The sequence below is a fragment of the Meriones unguiculatus genome, chromosome 2 (assembly GCF_030254825.1).
Source record: "Meriones unguiculatus strain TT.TT164.6M chromosome 2, Bangor_MerUng_6.1, whole genome shotgun sequence".
NCBI lineage: Eukaryota > Metazoa > Chordata > Mammalia > Rodentia > Muridae > Meriones > Meriones unguiculatus.
In genome coordinates, this window is record NC_083350.1 from 73,820,835 (window position 1) to 73,844,242 (window position 23,408).

At 39.3% G+C, this 23,408-nt stretch overlaps 1 protein-coding gene and 1 non-coding gene across 3 annotated transcripts in view; one reads left to right on the plus strand and one right to left on the minus strand.

The window, feature by feature from the left end:
• Window positions 1–22,927, minus strand: part of Impact (impact RWD domain protein) — a 32,246-nt gene extending 9,319 nt beyond the window's left edge. Inside the window, exons 1-6 of one of the 2 annotated variants that reach the window (XM_060377654.1) lie at window positions 22,737–22,927; window positions 21,559–21,687; window positions 20,356–20,408; window positions 19,303–19,365; window positions 4,720–4,805; window positions 728–931 (exon numbers count right to left, since the gene is read on the minus strand). In XM_060377654.1, coding sequence (XP_060233637.1) covers window positions 728–931; window positions 4,720–4,805; window positions 19,303–19,365; window positions 20,356–20,408; window positions 21,559–21,687; window positions 22,737–22,820 — 619 coding nt within the window. In that variant the 5' untranslated portion in view covers window positions 22,821–22,927. The remainder of the gene's footprint in view (window positions 1–727; window positions 932–4,719; window positions 4,806–19,302; window positions 19,366–20,355; window positions 20,409–21,558; window positions 21,688–22,736) is intronic. The other variant, XM_060377653.1, reaches the window with a different exon arrangement.
• LOC132652706 (U6 spliceosomal RNA) lies at window positions 5,447–5,548 on the plus strand. The gene has a single exon (XR_009590282.1). It is a non-coding gene; the product is annotated as a U6 spliceosomal RNA (small nuclear RNA).
• Window positions 22,928–23,408: the final 481 nt, after the last annotated feature.

Genomic DNA, 23,408 nt, shown 5'->3' on the forward strand with positions numbered 1-23,408 from the left:
ACATAAAGAATAAAGAAAAAGAGTTGGGATCCAAATAAAATTATAAGGCAAATCTAAACAAACAGCATAAATAATTGCCTACCAAAATTAAACTTTAAGTAAAATATTGATATAGGTATTGCACGTAAGAGAAAAATAAATGATGTCCTCCTGCTACTAGCACTCAGTAAATGTGCTAGAAAGCCAGGACTCAAATCGTGGACTGCTAAATTGGCACAGTAGCTACGTCTTGAAAAGTAAAGGGCTACTCAGGCCTGTGCCTGGTAGATGCCTACACTACAACTTGTTTCTCCACAAAGGCCAACGTCTGGAGTGAGAAATCTCTGGCTTCATATTTGTGAAGTTATAATATGTCTTCAAATAAAACTACTTTACATAACGGATTTAAACACAATAATACTATATCTGGTCAGTATTCCCCAAAAAGTGCAATGATTTCCAGTTATTCCACCTTTTCAACAAGTTTAAAAATCACTAACCCAGGCAGTGATGGCACACACCTTTAATCCGAGCACTTGGGAGGCAGAGATAGGAAATCTCTGGGTTCAAGGCCAGCCCAGTCTACAGAACAGCCAGGACCACCCAGAGAAACCTTGTCTCAAAAAACAAACAAATAATTAACACTCCCCCACTTCCTTAGGCATGAGTGTTGCCTGAGTCTCTCAGCCTCCCAAAGAGCCACTTCAGCACCCTGCTGTGTCAAGAGAAATGGTTAGTAACACTGTACCTGGTACATTGGCACTCATCTTGATGTCCAATCTTTTAGCTGGATTTTCTGCCCTTTCTGACTTTCCTGACTTTCCTGACTTTCCTGGCTTTTCTGGCTTTGCTGGCTTTGCTGGCTTTGCTGGCTTGGCCGGCTGACGTTTTACAGTCTGCTTGTTTTCACATTCAACAGTTTTCCCTTCAGGCTTTTTCTTCACATCTGGAACTATGTGAATATGAGACATTATGATTGATCCATGAAGCAAATAAGAAATTACATCTACAAAAATCATTAGAATCCTAGCACTTGGGAGGCAGAGAGAGGCAGGCAGATCTTGGTGAGTCCCCAAGCCTAGTCTACATTGCAAGTTCCAGACCATCCAGGACTCAACAGTGAGAGCCTGTTTCAAAATAAAATTGATAAAGATCTTGATAAGAACTACTGATGGGTTCTAAAATTGTGGGTAAGAGTGTAAAGAAGAAACAGGAAGAGATGGAGAAATACTCAGTGGGCAAGGCACTCCTAACATGGGCGAGTCCCCAGTTCAAACCCCAGTACTGAAAGGGAAGAGCGTTAGTACACTTAAAAATATTCCCCCAAGCCAGCAGTCCCAGGTCCCTGGAGCAAGCACATCATGTGAGTTTAGAGGTTTGACACCAACCTGGGTATTGTGCAACATTGCAAAAAAATTTATAAAATTATATTAAAAAAAAAAGAGGGAAAAATTAAAAAAAAAAAAAACTTAAAATCTCCCTACACAAAAGGAAAACCACTGTCATGACTAACATTACATGTTAACTCCACAAGGCCCCAACGCTGAGGTCTCTGAACAGACACTGTTGTAGGTGTTCCTAGGAAGCATGTTTTAGATGTAATCAGCAGTTCCAGACACCGGCTCTGTGCTCCATCACATTGAGGAGCACCATCCAGATTTATGGGAAAAGACTGACCTCCCTGAAAAGGTTTTCCCAGCAGATTCTCTGGACATAAACTTTAAATTATGCCCTGTTGGCCTATCTACCCTTGCATCTTCACACCTCTGCAAGTCAATTCCTCCACATGGATTTCTTTATACATACCAGCATTTACACATTCATTTTTGCTTTTGGTTTTGTGGAGAAGCCCACCATACTAACTTTGTGTACAGGCAGCCTGTAGGTACCACACTAACCGAGGGACCGAGGCAAACCAACCTCACGAACTTCTTGGTGTGGTGTCATATACTAGAAAGCAACTAGGAAGAAAACTGAAGTCATGAACTTCTTGGTGTGCCATATTATTTTTTGTATTCTTAACAAAAATTGCTCACTCCAATCACACCAAAGCATTGGACAAGAACAAACCAGTAGCATTCCACAAAATAATCAGCAATTTTTCAAAAATGTCAGAGGTTTATTTTTTTATTTTGTTTTTTTGAGACAGGATTTCTTTGTGTAGCTCTGGCTGTCCTGGACTTGATTCACAGACCAGGTTGGCCCCAAACTCACAGAAATCCGCCTGCCTCTGCCTCCCTGAGTGCTGGGATTACAGGTGTACACCATCACCCTTGGATAAGTTAACTTTTACAACCAAAGTCTCCCACACTCAAAAGGAAAACAGTAACTGTCTGATTAACTTTACTTGTTAACTTACTGAGGAAAGGGAGCTCAGATATCAAAATGCTTGCTGAGCACCTCAGTTCTATCCCTAGCACCCTTCCCACTGAGGAGGCAAGACATGATTGATGTGCTTCAGGCCAAAGAGATCTCTATCTCAAAGGAGGGAGACTAGCATTTCTGAGGATCAAGGTTGTCCTCTGGCTCTGTGTGTACACACATGCACCTGCACACACATGAACACACACAAATGTGTATGTACACATGCTCAAGCATTTATTTAAAATGTTAAGGAAAGACTGAGGAACTGATTACAGAATAGAAGAGATCAAATCAAGAAATAAATGGACAGTAGAATCCTGGACAAGGTCTGAGAGCAAATGAAAAAAAAATTGGACACAGTGGTAAAACTTGTGAAACCTGAGCAAGCTCTTTAATTGACTTAACAGTATTATACTATGGTTAGTTTCCTATTCTTGGTAATTATACCATCATTATACAAGATGATAAAAAAAATCAGCTAAGTGTATAAAGAGCTTTTTGTACCGTTTCCATAAATTTTCTGTAAGTTCAAAATAAGCTCTGATTTCTTCTAAAAATTAAAAACTATGCGTGTACATACTTAAAAATTTAAAGATTTTATTCTAGCAAAATAAAAAACATAATTATGTTGAAATTAAATTGGTTACTTGACAAGCAGATGCTCTGGAGAAGAGACTTCTCATGCTGTATCTTGATCACTAACTCTTATACTAATATAGTTCTTCAACAAGGTGTTTGGCTATTGTCTTTGACTTTTTAAAAAAATTAGAATATAACATAATGGGCACAGGATTTTCATAGATCAGACAGATAGATAGATAGATAGATAGATAGATAGATAGATAGACAGACTGATTGATGGATTGATTGATTAACTGACTAACTGACTCATCTTTTGTTTTTGTGGGCTGTTTGTCCTGGTAGGTGCTGGGGGTCAGACCCAGGGCCTTGTAATACCAGGTCCATAGTCTACCACTAAGCTACACCTCCAGTCCAAAAGACATTTTAAAGAGAAGACCCAAGCAAAATTTCTAAAACCAAGCTTTAAAGCAAGTTTCAACATAAAACAGTAACTTGAAAATCTGAAGAGTCAATGTTATGAACGGGAGGGAGTATTCCACTGCTGATAAGAGTTTAATTTTCCTGAGAGTTGAATGACTTCAGATGTTTTGGATTTCTAAACTTCTACTGGTAACATAGTCAGTTATTACAGCTACTCTAACTGTGTAAGACAGGTGGGCAACGTTTACTTTGTTAAGGGAATTTTTAGAGCCTTTCTCATATACGCACTGAATGTTGTAAGTCAGAATATGGATCAAAGAAAACACTTTAAAATGTACAGATTATTAGTGTTTTATGCCATTCACTTTGATTTTTAACAATTAAAATACTTGCTTCTATTAAAAAATAGTAAAAGTGATCTGAAAACACACATACCACTATCAACTTCTATGTCCAAAATAACTACTTCTCTATAAATAACCCTCTTTTAGAAAAAATTCTATAAGCTACAGGATGTTTATAATTCTTTCTCCCCCAAACTGAAAATACTTACCAGTAGTGACAAAAAGTAACTTAAACACAGCAGGCTGAACGGTGAGTGGAGGTCTTTTTCTAGAAAGGCCTTTGTGGCGAGGGGCAAGCACAGCACAGCAAGTGAAGGGAATGGGAGGCCTCGCGCCATCACAAACCCAGCAGTTCAGTAACACGGCTACAGCTCTAAATGTTTAAACTTCTAGGTAAAACGTTATTCCTTCACTTAGATGGGTGAATAATTATGGTGTGTGAATTATATTTCAATTTAAAAGTATATTTCAAAGTTAAATTCTATATTCTAATATTAGTCAAAATACTTCTGAGTTCTTTTCTGATGAGCCCTAGATTTGTTTAAGACTATTATCTAATTTATATATCCAATTCATGGGGAGCTCATGATACCTTAACAACATACAAATGGAACATATTTTAGATTCAGGTTCTTTCTCTCCATCATTCTACATTCCAAGAGTATAATCAACAGAGAAACCTTGTAGAAAAGAAATTGCTGGAACTCCATTAATAAGTGAACTTCCAAGAGAAACTTATTCTATGATACAGAATCCATAAACCTCGCCGTGCATGGTGGTTACACACCTTTAAGCTCAGTACTCATAAGGCAGAGGCAGGCGGGTCTACACAGCAAGTTTGAGGATAGCTAGGGCTACACAGAGAAACCCTGTCTCAAAAACAAACAGACAAACCACCTAAAAAAAGAAGAAACCAGAATATAGATTTTCACGTATAATCTCAATTATATTATCGCATGAAAATTAAAAATAAAAATGAAAATAAAGTACTCCAAATCAGAGGAACACAAAGAGTATCACTCGGCCTTACCTGGCTCCGCTACCTCAGACTTCAGTATCAGAGCATCTCTTATTTTCTCCACCCACAGGTAAAGAATACATTCACCGATATTCTGTCTAAATAAAACCAGGGAGAAAACTCATTATTTCAAAAATTTATCAACTCAAATTCAAGACATCTATTTATATTTCTAACCCAAGACATTAGAATAAAATCCAACCTTTTCCAAACATATAATAGATAAAATTTATCAGTACTTATGTCTGAATAATATATATTGTGTATACCAACATTAAAGCTTCCAAATGGCTCCTTAATTAATACATCTTACTTAAAATTTAAATTAAGGAGAACAAGTACATCCAAAGAAGGGAAAGAAAATGTATAAGTCTGAACTACACAAATGATATAAGTGTAGAAATTATTTGTTTCTATCCATGGGTGGTTTCAGGATTTGTGTCTAATCACCACTGTTTTTTTTTTTTTTTTTTTTTTTCTGGATTTTTGAACAATTCAATTTACTTGTTTGGCACACAAATCTCTCAACAAGGCATATAAAGAATATATTGGGATTCAGGAATTTAGTCTAAAATCTAAAGGGCATGGAACTCAACAGTTTTATATCCATAACACATTTTTAAACAAATATTCTACTGTATAATTGATTCATTTTGGTTTCAAATAATGTATGACTGCCTCAGATACTAAACTCATCTCAAATCACGGAGTAAAATAATTTGTTAAGAGTCACAAAGTTGTGCTCGCTTTTGAGGCACCTATAAAAATGGGAATACAGAGAAGATTAGCATGGCCCCTGCACAAGGATGACATGCAAATTCATGAAGCGTTTTATATAGTTAAAGATGCTGAGACCCACAGCTAAACATTAGGCCGAGCTCAAGGAGTCTTGTCAAAGAGTGCAGGGAAGGATAGAAGGATGGGAGGGAGGGAAGACAAAAACTCCACCAGAGTCAACTAAGCTAGGCCTTTGGGGGCTCAGAGACTGAAGCACCAACCAAAGAGCAGGCATGGACAAAACCTAGGTCCCATCACATATGTAACTGATGAGCAGCTTGGTCTTCTTCTGGGTGCCCTAGCAAGTAGTGCCGGGGCTGACCTGACATGGACTCGGCTGCCTGCTTTTACATCACTTGCCCCTATCTGTGCTGCCTTGTCTGACCTCAGTGAAGTATTATGCACTTAGTCCTGATGCAATTATATGTGCCAAGGTGGGCTGGTAAAGGGGGAGAGGACTCCCCTTTTCTGAGGAGAAAGAAAGGAGAGAGGAAAGGGCAAAGAGGATGAGAGGGTGAAACTGGGAGAGGAGGCAGGGGATGAGTTCAGGATATGAAATGAGTAAATAAAATTTAAAAATTTTAAATGATACACAACATGCACACATATACATGCATACATGTACATACATATGTCAATGAATGCTAAAGTTTGTTATGTGTATTTAGACTGTGCACAGTTCAAATAAAATTTTCATTAGCCATTAACTTTGTATTTTACATAAATATACCACTGATTTCTAAAACTATGTCTGGGAACTAATTTTTCTTATTTGATTCTTTCAATTTTGTCAAAGCCACTTGCTTTAAATAACAGAAATGGCTAAGTTGTTAGCTAAGGTAAGTGTGGAGGCTCTTGAGAGATAAATATTTCAAAGTACCAACTGAATCTTGTTATATTTTGTTACATATACAATATAGAGGTCACTTTAAAAAAGGTTTTTAAAAATCTTTTAACAGAATTCTTTAGGAATTTATACATTTATTTATCCACCAGGACTTCTGCCCATGGATATAACAGGGATATTTCACTCATGAACCCAAAAAACTAGTCTCTTAACATTCATTTATAATAGAAATAGAATAGAATAGAAATATAATAGAAAGAATAATTTACTATCATCAAGAATCAGTTTGCAAGTATATTCAAAACAGAGAAAGCTAAAAAAGAACTACCCTTAAGTCCTGGTTTGAAAACTATTTTCAGATTGGTTTAGGATCAACATAAAATATAAAAATGAACTGGTTACTCACTTAGTAGTAACAGCATTAGTTCCTCATTATTTATGCTTAATTTTATAGCCTTTTATTGCTAATGTGCTGTGTAATGTGCTGTTCTAATTTTACAATTGTGAATTTAAATAGTAGTAATTGTGTATAATGATAAAATGGCCAATACCAAACATTGTGTTTTAAGTTGCTGATGTTAACAGAACTATATATTAGTTGTAAGGTAAAGTGTAATATGTTATCATTTAATATACAGTTACCTTGGCATTCTATATGAGAGCTAAAATTAACTTTTAACATTACTAGCATGTATAGTTTATTTAAAAACTAGTTCATAGAAAGTCCAATGATTTGTAACAGTATCCCTAAATAAACTAATCAGTTTAAATATGTATTGTATTATAAAATAATACTTAAAAGCAAATTATACTCACTTTATAATAAACTGAAATAGAATTTAAAAAGAGTTACAGATTCCAAGATGGTGAAGGAGGTGAACAGAGAATACAGACCAATCTTGGAGTCCTGCTGCAGACACCAAATCACCACCATCTATGCTTCCTGGACAAAAAGTCCCAAACCCCCATGGACAACTGCCCGGCCCAAGGCATACACAGTCACCCAGTTAGCACCTTCCGCCTACCCAAACACAACTCCAGAATACCAGGGACACATGACTCCAGACACCAGTCACCTCTTGCTTCCCAGGGCAGTGAAGCCTCCAGACACCAGGGACACAATCTCCAGCCTTGGGCTCATGGTTTTACCTGTCTTCCTGTGTGGACCAGATAGACAACAGGAGCATACAAAATCTGGTTCCAAGATGGCAGCGCCCAGCACCTAAAGAAACTGAGTAGCTACCCAGAGAGCAAGAACTGTTAGCAAGCATCTGCCAGTACTGCTGACTCTGAAACACCAACATCTGTTAGTGTTTCCCTGAAGAGGAGATCCTGGCAGCCAGAAACACAGGGATCTCTGCTCAGACCTCCAAGCTAACCCACCCAATCAAGGATAACTCCTGATTCCAGAGACAGGCAGATCCAGTATATGGTTCACAGCCCTATCAGCTGCCCTGAGCAGACACATCAGACCTCAGGGTCACACAAGGTAAAACAGCCACACCCTAATCCCCCTGCCTATAGATCCAACTGGGACAAAACCACAAAAGAAAAGCTGCAGGCATTTCAAAGAATCCAGCTCCTAGCACACAACCCAGAAAGGGCTTCTCCTGCATGCCTGAAAATCCAGGCTGGCTCCAGGAACAACCAGCCAATGCCAGTGACAACCAGATGGCTAAAGGCCAGCTTTAGAACACAATCACCAAAAACCGGGACCCACAACAAACACTGGGTATCTAATGCAGGTGAAACACAGGAGACCTTAAATCTATGCTTATGAAGATATCAGAGGACTTTAAAGAGGAGACGAATAACTCCCTCACAGAAATACAGGAAAATACAATCAAACAGATAAAGGCCTTCAAAGACAGAGAGGAAACACAATCAAACAGGTGAAGGAAATGAATAAAATGGTTCAAGACCTGAATATGGAAATAGAGTCAATAAACAAAACACAAACTGAGAAAATCCTGGAAATGGAAAACTTAGGAAAGAGAACAGAAGCTACTGAGGGGCAAGCACCACCAACAGAATACAAGAGGTGGAGGAGAGGATCTCGAGTGCAGAAGATACAACTGAAGAAATCAATACACCTATGAAAAAAATGTTAAACTGAAAAAAAAAATCCTGACACAAAACATCCAAGAACTAAAGGACACGATGAAAAGACAAAACCGAAGAGTATTAGGAATAGAAGAAAAAGAAGAGACCAGGCTCCACAGACCAGATATGTTTTCAACAAAATCATAGAAGAAAATTTCCCCAACCTAAAGAAAGAAATGCTTTAAACATACAAGAGGCTTAGAACACCAAATAGATTAGACCAAAAAAAAAAAAAAAAAAAATTCCTCTCACCATGTAACAATCAAAACACTAAATGTACAGAGCAAAGAAAAAAATATTAAAAGCCACAAGAGAAAAATGTCAAGTAACATATAGACTATTACACCAGGCAAATCTTTCAATCACCATAGATAGAGAAAAAATATGTAACATGACAAAACTAAATTTAAACAATATCTATGCACAAAGCTAGCCCTTCAGAAGAGTCACTAGAAGGAAAACTCCAACCCAAGGAGGTTAACTATACCTAAAAAAACACAGGATATAAATAACTTCACTGCAACAAAACCAAGAGAAGACAAGCGCACAACCACAACCACAACCACCATTAAAATAAAAGAACTCACAATCATTGGTCATTAATATCTCTCAACATCAATGGATTCAACTCTCCAAAAACCAGACACAGACTAACAGAATGAATACATAAACAGAACCCAACATTCTACTGCATACAAGAAACATACCTCAGCAACAAAGATAAGAGTTTCCCTCAGAGTAAAGGGCAGGAAAAAGGTTTGCCAAGCCAGTGGACCCAAAAAAGCAGCCAGAGTAGCCATCGTAATAGCTAAAAAAAAAAAATAGACTTTCAACCAAAATTAATCAAAAGAGATGGGGAAAGTCACTTCATTCTGATCAAAGGAAAAAAATCCACCAAGAGGACATCTCAATTCTGAACACCTATGCCCCAAATACAAGGGCACCCATATTTGTTTAAAAATTATTAAAGCTTTAAAACACACTTCAATCCCCACACATTAATAGTGGGAGACACCAACAACCCTATCTCACCAATGGCAAATCACTGAGAAAGAAACTAAATAGAGAGATAATAAAACTAAAATATCTATAGAACTTTTCACCCAAACACAAAAAATGTATCTTCTTCTCAGCAACTCGTGGAACCTTTTCCGAAATTGACCATATAGTTGGTCACAAAGCAAGCCTCAACTCACACAAGAAATCTGAATTAACCTATTATATCTTATCAGATCACCTTGGATTAAAGCTGGCTTTCAACAATAGAAATTACACAAAAAGCCTACACACTCATGGAAACTGAACAACTCCCTACTTAATGACCACTGGGTCAGGGGTGAAATTAAGAAAGAAATTAAAAACCTCCTAAAATACAATGAAAATAAAAACAATATATCCAAACTTATGGGACATGATGAAAGCATTGCTAAAAGGAAAGCACTAAGAGCCTTCATAAAGAAATTAGAGAGAACTCATACTAGCAACTTAAAAGCTCCCCTGAAAACTCTATAAAATAAGGAAGCAAACAAATCCAAAAGGAGTAGATGGCAGAAAATAAACTCAGGGCTAAAATCAATAAACTAGAAACAAGGAGAATAGACAGAATCAACGAAACCAAGAAATTTTCTCTTGAGAAATCAAGAGAGAGAAACCCTTAGCCAAACTAACTAAAAGGCCAAGAGACAGTATCCAAATTAACAAAATCAGAAAAAAAAAGGGAGACATTAACAACAGACACTGAGGAAATCCAAACAATCATTAGGTCTTACTTCCAAAGCCTGTACTATACAAATTTGGACAATATAAATGAAATGGACAGTTTTCTTGATAGATTCCACTTAACAAAGTTAAATCAAGATCGGATAAACAAGTTAAATAGTACTACAAGCCCTAAGGAAATAGAAGCAGTCATTAAAAGTCTCCCATTCAAAAAAATCCCAGGGCCAGATGGTTTCAATGCAGAATTCTACCACACTTTCAAAGAAGAGCCAATGCCAATTCTCCTCAAACTATTCCACAAAATAGAAACAGAAGAAGCATTGCCAAACTCATTCTGAGGCCATAGTCACCCTGATACCTCAATCACACAAGACCCAACAAAGAGAATTTCAGACCAATTTTCTTTATGAACATTGAAGCAAAACTATTCAATAAAATACTTGCAAACCAAATCCAAGGACATATCAAAAATATCATCCATCCATGATCAAGTAGGCTTCACCCAGGGATGAAGGGATGGTTCAAAATATAAAAATCCACAAACAAATTGAAAGAAAATACACATGATCATCTCCTTAGATGCTAAAATTTCATTTGACAAAATCCAACTCCCCTTCATGATAAAAGTATTGGAAATATCAGGGATGCAAGGCACATACCTAAACATAATAAAGCTAATATACAGTAAGCCTATTGCCAACATCATATTAAATGCAGAGAAACTTAAAGCAATTCCACTGAAATCAGGGACAAGACAAGACTTCCCACTCTTTCCATATCTCTTCAACATAGTCCTTGAAGTCCTAGCCAGAGCAATAAGACAACTAAAGTTGATCAAAGGGATACAAATCGGAAAGGAAGAAGACAAAGTATTGCTATTTGCAGATAATATAATAGTATACACCAAACAGTCTACCAAAGAACACCTACAGCTGATAAACACCTTCAGAGTGGCTGAATACAATTAACTCAAAAAAAAAAAAATCAGTACCCCTCTTGTATACAAACAACAAATGGGCTGAGAAAGAAATTAGGGAAACAACACCCTTCACAATAGCCACAAATAATATATTTTGCTGTAACGCTAATAAAGTAAGTCAAAGACCGGTATGACAAGAACTTCAAGTCTCCGAAGAAAGAAATTGAAGAAGATATCAGAAGATGGAAAGATCTCCCTGGCTCATGGACCAGTAGGATTAACTTAGTAAAAATGGCCATCTTACCAAAACCAATCTACAGATTCAATGCAATACCCATCAAAATGCCAACACGATTCTTTACAGACCTTGAAAGAACCATTCTCAACTTCGTATGAAAGAGAAAAACCCAGAATAGCTAAAACAATCCTATAGAATAAAAGGTCTTCAGGAGGTATCTCCATCCCTGATTTCAAGTTGTACTACAGAGCAATAGTAATAAAAACTGCATGATACTGGCATAGAAACAGACTAGCTGATGAATGGAATCAAACTGAAGACCCAGAAATAAACCCACACACCTACGGACACTTGATCTTTGACAAAGAAGCCAAAACCATACAATGGGATAGGCATAAGGCTATTGTGTAATTCAAATGCTGATTTCTTTCCTCCCCCCCCCCCATACCTGGTTGAAATCACTGTTCTGTTAAGCTGCTTTCTCAGTGTTGTATAAACACTGCTGTTCAGTTGTCCCCTGGTATGCCAATAAAGCAGCTTAAAGCCAATCACTGAGTAGGGAAGAAAATAGGGCTGGACTTCCTGCCAGCCATGGGAGGAGGAGTTAAAAGAGGAAGTAGGGGGCTGAGCCATGGGCAGATAGCTGGGAGGCATCAGGAGAAGGAGCTGGAGCAAACAGCTACAAAGTACAAGTATCTCTGGGCTGTACACTGAGAGGAAAGCAATTTAGAGGATTAAGAATAGAATTAATAATTTCTCAGGACTGTGCTGTGAAGCTTGTTAAAATAATATAATAGAGTCAATTATTTATGTGATAGCTGAGTTAAGAGAGAAACTAAGAGAAAAAAAACACCATTGTAAAAATAACTTTAACACAATGGAAAAAAAGAAAGCATCTTCAACAAATGGTGTTGGTCTAACTGGAGGTCTACATGTAGAAAACTGCAAATAGATCAATATCTATCACCCTGCACAAAACTCAAATCCAAGTGGATCAAAGACCTCAACATAAAACCAGAAACACTAAAGCTATTAGAAGAGAAAGTGGGAATTAGTCTTGAACTTCTTGAACAGAAGAGCAACAGTTCAGGCGCTAAGATCAACAATTAATAAATGGTACCTCATGGAATTAAAAAGCTTCCATAAGGCAAAGGACACTGTCAATAGAACAAAATGGCAGCCTACAAACTGAGAAAAGATTTTCATAAACCCTATATCTCACAAAGGGCTAATATCTAAAATATATAAAGAATTCAAGAAACTAAACATCAGCAAACCAAATAATCCAATTAAATGGGGATTTAATCCAATTAAATGGGGATTTAAATCCCTTAAAAGTGGGGTACAGAGCTAAACCTAGAGTTCTCAAAGAGGAATCTCTAATGGCCTAGAAGCACTTGAAGAAATGGTCAATGTCTTTAATCATCAGGGAAACGAAAATCAAAACAACTCTGAAATTCTATCTTACACCCATCAGAATGGTTAAGATAAAAAAAATCACAAGTGACAGCACATGCTGGTGAGGATGTAGAGGAAGTAGAACACTCCTCCATTGCTGGTGGAAGTGTGAACTTGTCCAATGTCTCTGGAAATCAATCTGGCACTATCTTGGAAATTTGAGACTAGCTCTACTGCATTCTACATTCTACATTCTACATTCCTGGGTATATACTCAAAAGATGCTCTAACATACAACAAGGACATTTGTTCAGCTATATTCCTAGCAGCTTTATTCATAATAGACAGAATCTGGAAACAACCTAGATGTCTCTCAACTAAAGAATAAAGAAATTGAAGTACATTTACACAATGGAATACTGCTAATTTATTAAAAACAAGGATATCACGAAGTTTTCATGCAAATGGATAGAACTAGGAAAGACCATCCTGAGTGAAGTAGCCTAGACCCAGAAAGACACACATGATATGTACTCACTTATAAGTAGATTTTAGCCATATAGTATAGGATAACCATACAACTCACAGACCCAAAGAAGCTAAGTAACAAGGAGGACCCAAGGGAGGATGCTTAACTCCCAATCAAAAGTGGAAATAGAACAGACAGTGGAAGTGGTTGAAGAGAAGAAACAGGGTAAGAGCATGGAGAGAAATGATGGTGGAGATCAGACCTGGGGAAAGCAGGGACGGGAGGACAGAGGGCCTGCAGAGGGAAGAGAAATCTTGGGCGTGGACTTCTCTGTGATAAGCTGGAGACCTATGACAAGGTAGGCTCCTGGGAGGATATGAGGGTTACTCTAGCTGGGACTCCTAGTAGCAAGGGTCATTAAGACTCAAGAGGCCACCCTCTAACTTGACACACTCCTAGTGGAGAGAAGGGAACTCCAACCCACCCTCAAAAACTTCAACCCAAAATTTATCCTGCCTACAAGATGTGCAGGGACGAAAATAAAGCAGAGACTGAGGGACTGTCCAACCAATGACTGACCCAACCTGAGACTGACCTCATGGAAGACAGCCAAGCCCTGACACAATTAACGACAGTCTGTTATGCTTGCAGATGGGAGCCTAGCATAGCTGTCCTCAGAGTGGCTCTACACAGTACCTGATGGAAACAGATGCAGAGACCCACAACCCATAAACACTGGGTGGAATGTAGGGAGTCTTGTGGAAGAAGGGGGGGAATATAAGGACCTGGAGGTGACGGAGCTCCACAAGAAGACCAACAGAGCCAACTAACCGGGGGACCTGGGTGGGTGGGGTGGGCCTGCGGAGACTGAAGCACCAACAAGGAACATGCGTGGAATGGATCTACACACCCTGCAGAGATGTAGCCGATGGGCAGCTCAGTCCACATACAAGGGAATGGGGCTGACTCTGACATGGACTCTGTTGCCTGCTTTTAGATCACTTTCACTTGGTGGGGCTGCCTCGCCAGGCCACAGGGGAAGAGGACGTACTCAGCCCTGATACAACTCGATATGCTGGGGTAGGGGGGCTCCCCTTCTCTGAGGAGTAGGGAAAGGGGGGTAGGGAAAACAGGGAGGAGGGTGAGATGGGGAGGAGAGGAAGGAAGGGCTATGACTAGGATATAAAATAAATACATAAATACATAAATAAACAATAAATAAAGAGTTATGAAGTTAAATGATGACACATCAATAAAATAAAGACCAAGTGTCTAATTTTTAGGGAGTTTATATTAGCTTAGGTATGTGTTCAAAGAAATACCCAAACTATGTCATAGCAGCATCTCAGTGCTTTCCTTTAAAACCTCCCCTCAAAATCATTATCCTTTATACCCTCATCAGTACCCACTAAAGCAAACTTTCCAAATCAGCACTTCTCAAAGGATTCCAGACCATCAAACCCACCCTCCTCATCACTGTCTAATTCCTGGCATTAAAGCAGTCTTTGCTGTGTTCCTTTGCAAGCTTTATTTTAAAGCACAGAGTCAACAGGAAAGGATTTTAAAGACAGAGAATTTGTCTTAAGCCAATATCCACTCCTCTCTTCTTTGGACAGTGCAAGATCCAATGTATTAAATAGACACTGAGTCTCAAGGACATCATATATACCAGCATAGCTGATCCTCAGATGGTAAATATGGTATTGCCATGGTAGATATGTCATTACCATTTCCCCACTGTAGAGATGAAAAAACAAATTTGCAAAGACCAGTTAGCTTTGTCAGAAATTGAGAAGGCCCAAACTGAAATAAGAACTGAGGACTGAGGTTTGAAACTCAGGTCAAGTGCGTTTTGCTCCCCTACCAAACAGCTAATGACAAAGGCATGTCAATAGTCCATGATATTGATTTGTATGGAATCCATACTGCTAAAGGTTTGTCTGTCTTGGATGACTCTTCAAATCTAGGAGGCCTAGGATAAACCATGACTTCAGTCCATGGGAGCCCTCCCTTTCTGAGAGCCTCTACTGTATGTAACACACCGCATGAGGTCACACTGCATGGTGTCCTGAGGCTCTGGGGCTGTGGTGGAAAGCAGGGTAATAATCAGACCCTTTTTTTTAGTGCTGGTCGAAGCTTTACATGGAATTCCAGCTCCCACTCTCATTCTCCTGAATTTTTCACCCTTACTATCACCTTGGTGATATTAATACTAACTCATATTAAACACCTACTAAATACAAGAAATACCAAGATAATTTTAACCCCTGTCTGCATGCACTATCTCTCTGAAACCTGAAAACCAACCATTTGTAAATATTTGTTCAGATTTGTTCTTTGAGACAGTTTTGCTGTATGTAGCCCATACTAGTCTGTAAGGTACTATGTAGCCAAGGCTACCTTGATTCCATTGGGCTCTTTCTACCTCAGGGTTAGTTCTGGGCTTAGAGAATGGGGACACCATACCTGATTCCACATTCAGCATTTGACAATAATACCTTGGAAGAATTTCTACAATTAGTAATTTTCCACAGCAATAGAGGAAAGTCAACCTTCACTTCAAATGTCTTCTCCTCACCATGGCTTCCCGAGACGGAACAGGCGAGAGCACTTCTACTGAGCTTCATGCATTGTTGCTTCTGTCTTCACTAGCACTTAGCAAGACTGCTGTTTGAGAATCCAGTACAAAGAGGCACAGTGGGTATAAGGCTTTCTGAATAAAGTAGAAATCACTCCACCAGAACCCAAGTCTACTACTAAAGTATAAAAACGCTTTTATTAGTAGATTATACTATATTTATTTTCTCTTGCAATAAGAATTCATTTCTGTCTTTTAAGTATCCACTAGGATTTAGTGTAACTCTTATTTTAAAAAAATCTGGTCTTCAAACTTTTGCCATTCTTTGCTGTCATGAAAGCCTTTACAGAAGCAGAAGCAGAGAGTCTACTGAGGCCCGGCATCTTCCTCTAGATTTGTGCTCTCTGGCTCATAGGAGGAACAACTATCCTTTCCCAAACACTTACATCATGACTAGTTGACTCACCACAGGGCCAGACCAACAGGGCTGATCAATGATAGATGGGAGTCTCCAAAACTGATCTGAAATAAACCTTTTCTCTGCAAGATACTTCTAGAGTTTTGTTTAAATGGCTCAAAGCTAAAAAACTACAACTGCATGCTAAAGAATGTGTATACATGGTACCACTTAATCCTTACAATGATTTTAGATTAAAAGGAATCCAAGAAAACCACACTACTCAAAAGATGATTCCAGAAGCCTGACCCAAACAGCCTTAATACAGCCTAACTAAGATTTAGTTATTATTATTATGCCGCTATTATTATGCAGGTATACATTCATCTTGTGTACATGTGTATGTGCGGTATGTGCGTGTGTGTGTGCGTGTGTGTGTGTGTGTGCGTGTGTGTGTGTGCGCGCGTGTGTGTGTGTGTGTGTGTGCGCGTGTGTGTGTGTTGCTGGTGATCAAACCTAGTATCTCCTTCACCTTGATTTTCCTGTTTGTGTGTGCAGCTGGTAATAAAACCCCACTAGCAAGGCAAGAGCACTAGCATCAAACTATATCCTGGACCTCTTCATCTTAATTTGTTTTGTTTGTTGGCTTTGTTGTGTTTTGAGGCAGTCTTGTTAGGCAGCCCTCACCCCCAAATTCACCATGTAGACTTGGCTGACCATGGGCACACAAAGCTTCATATGCCCCCGCCTCCTAAGTGCTGGGATCAAAGGTAGAGAGCATCATCCCTAGCTACTCATCTTCATTTTTAAATCCCAAATTCCTAGCAGAGAACCAGTATATAGAAAATAAAAAAAAAATGTTTGCCAAAAGATTTCTTACCTGTCCACTAAGTGCCTAGTGACCATAGTTTATCTTCTTCTATAAGAGCCAAGTATTAAAATTAGCATTCAAAATGTTGCCAGCTATATTCAATACTGCTATATTTTGAAAATATAAATAGTAAAAGTTATGTTGATATCTGTATTTGATTTTTTTAATTTAGTAATGCTTTTCACTTATTGCCCATGACTCAGATATATAACATAATAAAAAGCTGTGGCATAAAAATTTAAATACAATTCATATTGCTATTTATCACATGTGAAAAATCTATCATTAGAGTGCAATTTTTTTTTTCTTAAGACAGGGTTTCTCTGTGAAGCCTTAGCTGTCCTGTATTTGCTCTGTAGACCAGGCTGGCCTCAAACTTGCAGAGATCTGCATGCTCTGCCTCCCAAATGCTGGAGTTACAGGTGTGCTCCACTGCACCCAGCTAGACTGCAATTATGGTTCAAGCTCTCTCACTAATCAAAACATGGTGACTCTTCTCTAATCTTTAAAAGCTTTGTCCTCCAAAATGCTTCTCTGAGTGCACAGGACTCTAGGAATCATGTGCAGGTAGGTGGGAAGCCACTGCACGGGCATGAGAAAAGTGTGATAGCATGATGCAGTCGAGGGTGGAGGACTTTTCAAGGAATAAAAAGGTGGTCAGGTAAGCTATGAGCTGTGAAGTGGCCACCAGCTGCATAACAAACTGTAGCAAACCTGCAGTGCATTTATCTTACTCCGCATTAAGTGGTGAACACAAGTTGGTAAATAAAAGTAACATTTTACACAAAGAAACAGGTTGGAAATATTAACATGGTCGCTGGCTGTGGTGGCACACACCTTTCACCCAGCACTCGGAAGGCAGAGTGGCTCACTGTGAGTTCAAGGCCAGCTTGTACAAACCGAGAGCCAAGGCAGCCAGGGCTATCCACAGAAAAACCTTATCTTGAAAAAACCAGAAAACATAAGCAAAAAAAAAAAAAATGGAAATAGAAAGGTTGGAATAGCCAGTAATGTTAAAACAGGTATCAAAAATGCTTAATTGAACAAAAACTGTATACTGGGGATAACAGAATCATTCAGTAGGGACCCAAGAAAGAACTTTTAGGAAGGACTAGTAATATAGATCCCATGATGACTTATCATTTTCTAATTAAACATTTTGGAAAAAAAAAACCTGGCCTTGACCCCTGGGGCATAAAGGGGGCACTGTCACTGTACCAGACAGGGCGGATGCCCAGAACATACAACAGAATACCAACCAGCTCCTGGAGTCAGGGAAAACCTGATCATCCAGAACACTACCAAGGCAATCATTATCTTCTCTTGACCAACAAAATATCAGCTTCCTAGCAAATTTCCTACACCAATTCTTGTTACTTTCCAGTCAATGTCCACAGAGAAATAGGCTCGCCTTTCCAAACTGAAGTCTTATCGCTGGCATCCCGCTATTCAGAACTCAGCTTCCAATAGCTCTAATGGTTTAAAAAAATATCCCTAACAGAGCCTACAGAACTCAAATCTTCCTGTCCACCTTCGCAGGTCTTTCCCCACCATGTCAGTCTGTCTCTTGCCATCTTACTTCATATCACCATTACTATGCTCTGTCCTCTCACTGAAGTTAGTGTGGGCTAAATAATTCAGCTCTTAGTCAAACAAGCCAGACTAGAATGAAGCTTTCAAAAGTTCTCCCAGCTGCAGAGGGGCCTCCCCTTTTCCAATCCTGCAGGGAACGTCTTTCCTAACACACTGGAAAATCCTACATGCCATGGAGAGGGAAAACTCCTAGTTGTGCTAAAATATACATGCATATATAGGCTCTAACGGACTGTCTGCCATGTAGTGTTGGATGGCTGGATGATGGTTGGATGGATGGACGGACAGATGGATGGATGAAAAACAGTGCCTCTGTAGGATCTTTGTCTTTTTGATTAATACAAGAGAACTATCTAAGTATTGAGAAGTTTAACAAATATACATGGTTTGAATTTGTCCATCATCATTTTCACTCTACACATCCTAAGAGCATACACAAGAACAGTATCTCTGAATTGGTCTTCAGAAGTCAAGGAAGTAGTGTTTTGTCTTCTAACTTTCAATAATACCACATTTTTCTATCATTTGCACATATGCAGCCATGAAGCTAACCTGGTAAGTCTGCTTAGGGTGAATGTTTTTGTTAATGAAAGGGCCTAACAAGATTCAGGAAAAGCGTATCTGTCGGGAAAAGCCCAGAGCAGGGTCACTGGGAGAGCGTCTGTGAAAGGGTTCCCCTCACTTACATATATATCTCCTCAAGGCTGTTTGACAAGTCGGCACGCTCTTGTCCTTTCAGCCAAGGAGCACTAAGATTGAATAAAACACAGTGAAGAAAATTATCCACGAATTAGGCACATACTTCAAATATTCATCAACACATTTTTTTTAATCTATACACAAATGGAACGTTCTCATTGGCCTTAACTCATTTAATGTGCTCTAGAGACCAGAGCAGAATCAATGCTAATCTTACTGGTTTTTAACAACTTACAGTACAAAAGTGGAGTTGATAAGGTACCAGCAACCCGCCCAAGTGTCTATCAGTGCCAGTACGTGTTCAAGAACTTAATGCTGCAGACTCTAATGTTTGCCACAATACCAGGTATTCCTATTTCTTCCTAGCTGTAAAAGAAGTCTACAAGGTTAGTCTCTCAACAAGTAAGCAAGTCTCCAGGTGACTGTAAAAAGAACATTTTTTTTTCTTAAAAGATACTTAAAAAGCATTCTGTATTTATCATTTCCAATAGATAAAAAAAATATAGAAACATTTTATTAGTGGTATTGTCATATTCTGGAAATACACACAAAAGTAACACTTGTAGATACAAACTTTCATAACCAATTCATGCAACTCTGCTCCTGTGGCTTTTCTAACCTGTGAACTCAAAGGTGAGGTAAGCCACTTGCACCAAAAGGTCAGGACTCATAAAGATGAAGCTTGCACTACTAAAAAGATGGTTCCTCAGTAGCAACAGAGGCAGAAAGCAGGCACAACCTGAAGCACCCTGGGTAATTTCTAGAAGGCTGGTAAGGCAGAGTGCGAGGCAGGCTTTCTTCCCCATGTTTAAACACAGCCCAACAGCTTCCTGACCTCTGTGACGTCAGACTCTCTTATGCAATATCATGTATCAATGAGCTTTATATCATTCTAGAAAATGCTCTCTACCAACAAAACATGCTTTTAATTTCTATATTCATTTTAAACAAAGTATTTTGTATAAACACAACGACTGCATGAGCAGTATTTTGACCGTAAAATATTTTTATAAAAATATAAAGGTAAAAATGAAGCTTACTTCAACTGATAGATAGGTGGCGCTGTGCCCGGATATTCACTTGGTAACATCACCTACAAAGGGGTTTTAAAACAAACGTCCTTACACTGATCACAGCTAAAAATCAACTACATTTATAAAGCCAGCCAACGAACAAGTTTCTATTTTGTCTAGACAAAAGATAAACCATTGTTTTATTTACTACCACATGAAAAATCCCCTCCTTCATATTTATAGTTCTACAAAAAAATATGCTGTTAGACAAGCTGTGTTTTTTGAAGCTAATTCTTGGCAGAGAAACTACAAAAGCATGAAATTTGAGAATAAGGTTGAGAAGAACAGAAGTAAAAAATAAATAGATACAGGAGCACTAGTCCCAATGAATATTCCCAATGACTCCAATGAATGCAGATGCTATTTTTCATTTTCCAAATATTTTTCTTAATATTTTAAATATCCCATGAGATACCATTAAATACCATTAAATACCATAGTCTGAAAAAAAACACAGCTTGTAGAATCAATATTATGAGCCAGGAAGTGTTGGCACACACCTTTATTCCCAGCCCTGAGGCAGAGGCAGGCAGAAGTCTGAGTTCAAGGCTAGTCTAGTCTACAGAGTGAGTTCCAAGACTACTCAGAGAAACCCTGTCTTGAAAACCAAAAACAAACAAACAAATGAATAAGGAAAAAGAAAGTTTTGAAATAAATCAATATTATGAAATATAGTGCAAAATCCACAACTTAGGATCCTTTATATGAAATTATAGTAATCATGGCATAAATACTAAGACAGAAAGCCACAACAAATCTTTTCACTTATTTTATTCTAAATACAACTGAATCTCAATAAATAAACAAGTATCTACTCTATGAATTTTCATTCATAACCTCCTCTTCCTCTTAAATGTCAGCCACCTTTCCAGGCCTAAACCTTCTTTTATTGGTTACAGTAATAAAAGAGAGTAACTCAATTCTATAGATAGAACATTAACACATTTAATAATTAGAATTATAACTAGAATTACATGTCTCAACAAAAGCATGATTTGAGAGTAACCTGAGATTGAAATACCTATGTCTGCATAGTCATGACAGTAATCAACAAGAGCAATACAGAAAGCAATTCATTCTAGAATAATCATTAACAGACAAATGGCATCGGTTATATATTAAATATGCTGACTGGAAAACAGCTGGAGAGGAGCAGAAAAGAGGAAATACCTGCAAGCAAATTGTCCATTTGGGTTCATCTAAGTCGTCGGTGATTCTAATACAAAATATTTTGGCACACTCATCAATGACACACCATTCCTCGCCATAAATGGCTGCCATTGCTTCAATTTCCTCATTCTGAAAGTTGATTTTAAAAAGTCAACAAATAAATATACGTGGAAAAAAAGCTATTCTCAGTATCTCTAATGGCATTAAACAATTAACATAGCTAGCCTGGACAAAAATGAGCCTTAGGAGGCCAAATATTCTTAGCGCGTTCTGCTGTCTGGTTTCCTGACGCTATTGCCATGACTACAACCAGCCTTCTCCCTGTGCTACAGAGCTTCGACTGCGCGCCCATGCGCAGACCCACACCCCCACACCCACTTACCTAACATCTCCTAGAATGAGCTCTAACGACAGAGGCAAACACACCTTACACAGTCTTCTCCACACCACATCACCATGTTTCTGCTGGGGATCCCTGGACGTTTGTTTTAGATTTGTTTGTGCTGCTGTTCATTTGGCAACAGGACTCAGTAGCTTTTTTGTTCCTTTTTGGTAATCACCTCAAAGCACTTAAGAATTTATTTTAGTTTAGGGTTAAAAAGTAATGGTGGCCAGATATGGAAACGCAATGCCCTTAACCCCAGGACACTGGAGGCAGCGGGCAGATCTCTGTGGGTTCCAGACCAGCCTGCTCAACAGTGAGCTCCAGGATAATGAGGGCTTTGAAGAGGGACACTGTCTCAAAATCAATGACAAAAAAATTGATGGAAAACGAATGGCCGAGTATGCATTCAACATTGGAATGTATTGCGTCTTTGTGGCCCTCTAAGAAAAGCCTTCAAGCGCCATCATGAAAAACACGTAGGAAACAGCTCAAGGCTGGGATGGACACCAGCCTGGTTGAACTCTGTGAGGTCTAGGAAAATACGTTATTACCCACAATAATACATTTTGCAGACCGAAGGGGGGTGGGGGGTTGAAGGACAGCTGTCCTGGGTGACCCTACGGCAACAGTACAGATTTGAACCTATACTTCTGGCTCTCACAACAACAACTCGGTCATGCTACCTCTTGACTAGGTCCTGCAATGGAAAGGACGGCCAGCATAGATGGACCTACGAGGGACGCCTGGGGCAACAGGGCAAAAAATGAGCCTGGAGGGTCTCCAGGGGTCTCACCTGCCTCTGGTCGATCCCTCCGTCATCCGCCTCCTCCAGGGTCTTCACGGGCTTCTGGTCAGCCTCTGCGTTACCCTCAGCCATGGTGCCCCGGGAACAGCGAAGATGTCTCCGACTGCCCAGAGTCAGAAAAAATGACGCAGAACAGTGAAATGAACGCACCAAAATGGGGTGTTCCGGAACTGAATGGCCAACACCACCCACCACCAACATCTGCTTCCGGATCACCGGCCAGTGTCACCAGGGTTCCCAGGCTACGGGGCTTCCCAGAAGGGTTGCCAGGGGCCTCGTTCGCGCCTTCGCAGTAGGGCGTGGACTACCCGGAGGAAGTCTATTTGTCCAGGCTGTTGCTAGGCGTCCTTCGGGATCTGCCTTCAGCAACGTCACGGGGCTGGGGTCCTGGGCACCCACCACCGATGCCTTGGCGCCATTGGGGCTTGCCGAGCCGGAGCTCTCGCGCCCGTACCGCAGGGCAGACTGCGTTGCCTTGTTTTTTTTGTTTATTGGTTGTTTGTCTTAGCTTTGAAATATTTTTGGCCCTGTCAGGGTAGGCTTCGACAGTTTCGTTTGCAGAAGGAGCGAGGGCTGGGCAGGGCCGATGATTTGAAAAATGCGACACAAGCCGTGGAAACCATTTCTTCGGCGAGTTGCGGTCACGCGCACCGAGGCCCT